This window comes from Camelina sativa, chromosome 10 (assembly GCF_000633955.1).
Source record: "Camelina sativa cultivar DH55 chromosome 10, Cs, whole genome shotgun sequence".
Classification (NCBI taxonomy): domain Eukaryota; kingdom Viridiplantae; phylum Streptophyta; class Magnoliopsida; order Brassicales; family Brassicaceae; genus Camelina; species Camelina sativa.
This window is the reverse complement of record NC_025694.1, coordinates 24,570,031-24,577,464: the sequence shown is the minus strand read 5'-3', so window position 1 is coordinate 24,577,464 and position 7,434 is coordinate 24,570,031. Positions and strand designations below refer to the sequence as shown.

At 28.9% G+C, this 7,434-nt stretch overlaps 1 protein-coding gene and 1 long non-coding RNA gene across 2 annotated transcripts in view; both read left to right on the top strand.

Moving 5' to 3' along the window:
* LOC104719824 (protein LURP-one-related 17) lies at positions 4,109-5,931 on the top strand. The gene is made up of 2 exons (XM_010437807.2): positions 4,109-4,647; positions 5,513-5,931. Exons 1-2 carry the CDS (start codon positions 4,366-4,368, stop codon positions 5,894-5,896), a joined length of 666 nt encoding a protein of 221 aa, XP_010436109.1. The 5' UTR covers positions 4,109-4,365; the 3' UTR covers positions 5,897-5,931.
* The window catches only part of LOC104719823, a 2,043-nt gene continuing 1,405 nt past the window's right edge, over positions 6,797-7,434 (top strand). Inside the window, exons 1-4 of the long non-coding RNA XR_756690.2 lie at positions 6,797-6,880; positions 7,005-7,062; positions 7,136-7,213; positions 7,292-7,373. This is a non-coding gene — a long non-coding RNA (uncharacterized LOC104719823). The remainder of the gene's footprint in view (positions 6,881-7,004; positions 7,063-7,135; positions 7,214-7,291; positions 7,374-7,434) is intronic.

The window sequence follows — 7,434 nt, the reverse complement described above, 5'->3', positions numbered from 1 at the left end:
TACAAAGGATGATGAGCATACATAATCGGAGAATTCAACCTCATTCATGTTAAATTTTCAATATAAATTTAAAACAAAACTTATATATTTTTTATAACCAAAAAATATAATTTAGACATATCTTTTGTATAAACAAAACTTACGCAATTTAAAGGAATCACAACCAAGAGTTATTCTTAGCAAATAACAACTTTTAGATCTCCATTTGCTCTCTACAGTTTGCCTTTCATTTGTAGTTTTTTTGGCTTTTGATTAAAAAACCATCGGTCTATTTTGAATAATGGTTCTGAGATTTTGTGGAAGTGGTCGAGTAGCCAGATTTATTTGGGTGATATTAGTGGAGGAGGAGGAGAGAATGATTACTTATAATATAATAATCCAAATTAGATAATGTAGATAAATCTTTTAAAATAAGAACAATGTAAAATATATATCATGTAGTCTCTAAAATTAAATTTTAGCACTAAAAAATTACAATGTTATTTCATTTGTTTTTTACAATCCATACAACAAAAATAAGAAATCAAAAATAAAATGAAAAACGAAAAATGATTTGAGGTATTGTTGAAGAAAATGAGAGAATGTGAAAATGAGATAGTAAAAGAAATATGGGAAAATGAGAGATTAAGAGAATGCTTATTTATATGATAAGAAATGATGGAAGTTACATTTAGAATTATGCAGTTACAATTGTAATTTATTGTGTTTGAATAAAATTGAGTGGTAGAATATGATTAATGCATAATTTATTTTATTTTCAGTTATAATTTTATTTTAATGTGTGAGTTAAATGTATTATGTTTATTGGGTCTTAAATGATGTTTAAAGCAATTAGAAAGCAAAAAAAAAATTAAAAAAAAATAGAAAACATTAAATGAAAATCAACCAATAAAGAGAGACCAAAACCTTACTTATATATATATATATAATATTGCTTTAAACTAAAATATATATGAGAAATATATTAATTTAGTCAACCAAAATATGAATATAAGTTTAGCCAACCAAAATAATTAAAAAATATTAAAATTTAACCAAAATTATTTTCTCTTAAAAGATAAATAAGTTACTAGGAGGAATGAATTAATCTACAATTATTGGATATGAGTTACATTGAGTTAAATGGAGTTACATGTCTTTAATTATAAATAAATAATTTAATTTTTTATAACCTAAAATAAAAGGAATACCAAGTGCCTAAATCAAAATTCACATGATTTGGTTGTTTGTTGGTGTAAACTCAACACTTACACATAATATTTCAATATAAAAAAAATATTACTTTTGAAGTGGCAAACTAAATTAGTTTTCTTATAAAATTATATGAATTCTTCAATCTCAATAATTTTTAAAACCCCAAGGATAACTTTTATTTTTTTGTTTTTTTTTTTTGTTTTCACTCATCAATTTAATTTATAGTGCTAGATTTCATACTAATGGTTTTATCTTTAGAGAATTTAGTTAAATAGTATTTTTAATATTATATTTTATTTTTATATTTAAGTTTCAGTTGAATATGATTTCTTTTTTGGATCATTTTTTATTTTGATAAAAGACACAAAAACCAATGGTTTAATTATGTTTTTTTTTGTTTTCAAAAACCTCAAATCAAAAAAAGATATATATATTATATTGATCTTTGCAGATTTATCAATTGAATCACAAAACAAAATAGTCTTTATAAATAGATAAATGGATAATTATATTAATCTTTAAATATTATATTGATCTTTATAAATTATTAAAAATGATACATGAATATGTGGGATAACTAGAGACATAATAGATAATTAGATATGGATCATTTCAACTTCATTATCTTGTTGTGTGGTGAATATTGTAAGAAAGTATGAAAATAATGATTTATAAAATATTAATATAAAATCGAAAATGGAGATAAACTTTTTAAAGATTAAAATATATATATATATATATATAAGATATACATATCATATAAACTCTAAAACTAAGCTTTTACAATGATATTTGATTTGATTTTTTATAATCCATACAACAATAATAACAAAAAAAATACAAAACAAAAAAAAAAATTGAAAGTAGCGGGAGAAAATGAGAGAATGAAAAAGTGATAGATTAAGAGAATAAGATAATGAGTATTTATAGAAAGAGAAATGATGAAAAACTACATTTAGAAAAATAAGAATTACAATTCTAATTTATTGTTTTTTTAATATAATTGATTAATACAACTTAATGGAGAAATAAAGTTAATTCATAATTTATAGGGAGAATTTATCTAATTTCAGTTTTATATTATGTGAATTAAATGTAAAAATTAATTATTTTTAAATTTATATTTTAATATAAATATTTTTTTGTTAAAATTGTATTGCCAAATGGACCAATAAAGAGTGAGCGAAACCTTACTTTTCATATATGATTTACTTCTTTAGCCTTTTTGCATGATCATTGCCTACCTTTTCTCTCTCATCTTGTAACTGTTGAAGTCGAAAAGATGTCTGAATAATATCATGTCTAACACCAGGGCTTACGTGTTATATTGCCGTGAAGATTGTTTTGCGCCGATAAGGACAACAACAAGAACCGAGACACGAAGAAGAAATAATAAGCGGCGATTGTTGCTTTAAACAACGTCCCATATTCACCGACGATCCTTGGTCATACCGCCGGCGAATGTGAAATAAGAGCTTCGCTGCGATTGGGCATAAGAGTGGCCATTCGGTTCCGATTGCAGAATGTAAGTAGAATAGTATTTGATATGTCCTCCGCGTGGGACTACATTTAGTATGAGTATACATTATTCTCGTATTGAACAATAGGTTATATGCTTCGGTGGGTTTGCGTTTAAGCTGGTTCACTGAATTTAATGAAATTGATCGTACTATACTATATTGCTACACACGAAATTCTATTCCATATCAAATTTTATTTATGTTTGACTAGAATTATGGTCAACTTTATTAACATGTAAAGGATGAGGTCTTCTGTACTGCCCCCTTACAAGTAACGATTACACAGCCCTTACTAGCCTACCTGCTTGGGTTGACTGAATACCATCTTGTAGGGTTTAGTATCCCATAGTAGCAAACGGTTAATGCTTTTACATACTGCTTGCTACGATGAAACTATTTGATGCGTTTTCTGTACTTGTTACAAAATGGGTTGAGAAGATGGCATCGTACTATACTATATTGCTACACACGAAATTCTATTCCATATAAAATTTTATTTATGTATGACTAGAATTGTGGTCAACTTTATTAACATGTGGATGAGGTCTTCTGTACTGCCCCCTTACAAGTAACGATTACACAGCCCTTATTAACCTGCTTGGGTTAACCCGCTGTAAATTTTATTCAAGGTTATGTTATTGATTTGACATAATATCATTTACACTTCGTCACTACAGATCCTACCCAAGTAGCATGCCACGTCCCCCCTCAACATGCCACATTCATAGCGCGTGTACACCACCTGAGACTAAAATGGTAATATCACTCTGCTGGTTTCATACTTATTTAATTTCTCTGTTTAATATGCTATATTCTTAAGGGCATGTTTATAGGGAGATCAGTTTAGGGTATTCTTAGAGTAGAAATATTGTAAAAATAATGTAAGATCAGTAGTTAAGAACTTTTGTTAAAAAATTAGTTATTGGGAGAACATGTTTAAGATCTTAATATTTAATAATATAATATTCTTATAGAAATTTAAGAATGTTTAATAAATACATAGATTAATGTTTAATAAAAAAATTTAAGAATGTTTAATACTATTTAATAATATAATATTTATTAATATTCTTAAACATATTACAATTACAAAAATTTATAAAATAACATTTTAATTGCAAACTTATAAAACTTTTACTAAAATTTAAAATACAATGCCATATTTTTATGAACCAAAAAAAACATTGTAAATGAAATTTTTTAAAAAAACAAACAAACATATTACTTAATTAATTAAACAAGACAAACATTTTATTTAATTAATACATAGATTAATGTCCAAATTTATTCCATATATTTTCAACCAATCCAAGAGAGATACGTCACACAAGATCAGGTCCAAAAACAGTTCTAGAATAAGATCAATGAGCCTGATCTTAAGCCCACTATTCAATTATTTTCATTTTTAAAGTGCCTAAGAACACCCCATGTGATCTCCCTATAAAGATGGCCTAACACCTTTTCCTATTTTGGTCACTACGCAAATTCGCCCATATAACAAAGCTAATATCTTTCCTCAATCCACACACACATATCAGATCTCTATATATATCTCTCTCATACACCTAACCTTACCATATTCGTTTTGAGATTAATTAGATCCAAACCTTCTTAAATTAAAATAGTAAATCAAGAACACCAAAAACTGATCATGTTCCCTTTCTTGAAGCATCGGTCGAGGTCGGTCCACGGTGAAGATGCACCGTCGTCTCCGGAGTCCAAAGTCACCGTCTCCGCAGCAGAGCCTGAAGGGGCGTGTACTACACTCACGGTGTGGAGAAAATCGCTTTTGGTGAGTTGCGAAGGATTCACGGTGATAGATTCAAATGGAGATTTGATTTACCGGGTCGATAATTATGCCCGAACCCGACCCGGTGAACTCATCCTCATGGATAAAGATGGAAACTCCCTCCTCCTCATGCAACGTACCAAGGTAACATATACACATGAGTTCATGACACATCATCTACAAGTCTACAAGAAACTTATATCATATATATGAACGTGTTTTAGATATATATATATATATATCATATATGTGAATTATATATTGTACAAACACCTCCTTTCTCTTAGAATTTTATAATATCACATTGACATTATATTAGATTGTTAATTTAAGAATCAACCACGTCTACAAAATCTGAATTAACATATATCTTTGCACTTATACAAAAAAAGGAGGTGTAGAAATACTTTTAATATCTTAATTAATTACCGATCACTCTAGCTATAAGTATCGGATCGATTTGCCAATTATCTTCAGAATTGGGAATATTTATTTGTAAATACTTGAGAGGTCGCGATATATATGTTGATAATTATTGTAATCAATGAATGTAGAGAAATTTACTTTTGCTGATAGACATTTATTTTTTAGCCGATTTTGTAGAAGACGTTTTGTTTTTAGCGATGGAAGATATGCATGAACGAAGATATTATGAATACTCTAGTATAAATTAAGATTGAGTAGGACCAACTACACAACCGTGACACCGTCCACAATAGGTCACGTCACAATTACATAAGTTTTCTGCATGTCGACAATTCTATTGGCAAGAATTTCGTATAACCCGTCATATTCATTGGGAATATTTTTATATACAAAACTTCATTCAGCTTATAGACAATACTCGATGTGACTACACCGTCGATCTAGATATCCATTTTTACTCAATGCAATGCAACTTTATAGACAATACTCGATGCCACTTTACAGACTATAGACACTATTTTGAGTCATTTTAAATGTTATAGTCATCATGATCACGTATCAAAATTGCCTTTGTATTTTTCAGAAAATTGCGCTAGTAAATAGTTGGGGAATATATGAAGCAAAGGATACAAATGGAGAAACAAAAATACCGAAGTGCCCGATCTGGTACATGAGGAAGAACTTAAAGATGAATATTCTGAGCAATAAATCCGACATTTTAGCATACGTATTTTCAGGATCGTTCGATAAGAAGAATTCTTACATCGTCAAAGGATCGTACAAATGTAAATCATGTAAAATTGTGCACGTTCCATTGAACAAGACAGTGGTGGAGATCAAAAGGAAAGAGGTCAGAACCAAAGGAGTCCGGTTCGGTTCAGATGTTTTTGATCTTGTTGTTGATCCTGGTTTTAACACCGGTTTGGCAATGGCTTTGGTTTTGTTATTAGACCAAATGTTCTCTTAATATAAACCAGTTTTTTTTTGTCCTTTATTTTTTAAGTCAAATTGTATAGCACTATTTTACAGTATCACTAAATTATCAAACTTTCAAGTTACATGATATTTCTACACGTTAGCAAAACTATATTGTTTTTACATTAATCTCTTTGAAATAATACAATGTTTTATATTTTATTTTAATTTTGATTTATTTTTAAAATATAATATGGTATGGCATATTGTTGTAATTGGATTGGTTGATTAAGAGGAGATGAATAAGAGGGAGTGAATCCAAGAATTTTTCTTAAAATACCCCATCACCTATGTATCCACTGAGTATGATCACACATTTTTATAAACCTTTTTTAGATATCTCAGAAACATAGGAACTAAAATGAGGCCTAAAGCTAAATACAGTTGAGGCCCTATTTTGTTTATAAAAATTATTTTCATAGAGCCGTAATTTATTTCAATTTCAAAAGTTATTGTTTAATAATATAAGTTTAGTACTAATTAGTATTTTAGTAATGTACTATAAATGTATGTACCTTTTATGCAAAAAGTCTCCAAAATAGGCACATACAGGTTTAAAATGACTTCTGGCGTAATTATCTTTACAGACAAGTTTAAATTAGGAATTTAAAAGTAATGGACCTTATTGGGCCTTCTTTATATAATTATGGAGATAACCACAAACCCGTTCAAGATAAAATGTTTTTGCTTTTGTGTTTGTTTATATTGCCAACTAAAAAGAAATATATTATTTTTAATCGTGAAAAATACAGAACCATTAGATTAAAATATACAATGAATCAACGGTCGATCCAGATACAAAAATAGCCGTTAAAGAAATGCGTTATGTCGGCGATATACATGTCGGGGTTAAAGAGGAGGAATCACCTCTGGAGCCCCTAAATTAGAAACGCTTTTATTTTTCTTTTTTCTCCCAATTTTTTTTTTTCTCGCTTTGGGGTTTTCGCATGAAGAATGCTTCGATTCGACGATTCACGTTGAGTAATCTTATGATATGAATTTCAATTTCTCTGTATCGCTAATTTGTTTTCAGGATTTGTATAAATTTATGTGTAATCGTTCTTATATTGATTTAGGGTTTTGATTTTGATATGATTCAGGCACGAAACCATTACAATCGACTGGGCTTCTTCTTCTTCCTCGTGGTGACTTGATAAGGTTTCTTCCTCCGATCCTATGTGTTTATTTTTTTAGGGGTTTTGAATTTTCTAATCGTTCTTGTGTTGTACAGATCTCTTCGGTTAATTCAGGCACAAGACTAGTTCAGTCGGCTGGGATTCTTCTCCGTCGTGATTATTTGGTAATTAAGGTTCATTCCTCTGATCCTCTATTCATGTTTTTTTTTGTTAGGGTTTTCAAATTGACTAATTGTTCTTATGTTGTACAGATCTAGGGTTTGTTTGTTCTGTTTGGTTTGATTCGGCACGAAACTATTTAATCGGCGGCTTGGTTTCTTCCTCCTCCTCATGGTTAGATTTCTTCCTCTGATCCTCGCTTCGTGTATAATTTTTTTTTTTTTTTTTTTTTTTT

Coding starts and splice junctions, on each gene's coding strand:
- LOC104719824 (XM_010437807.2), top strand. CDS start 4,366: ATGTTCCCTTTCTTGAAGCATCGGTCGAGGTCGGTCCACGGTGAAGAT. Junction 4,648..5,512: donor TCCTCATGCAACGTACCAAG/GTAACATATACA, acceptor TGTATTTTTCAG/AAAATTGCGCTAGTAAATAG.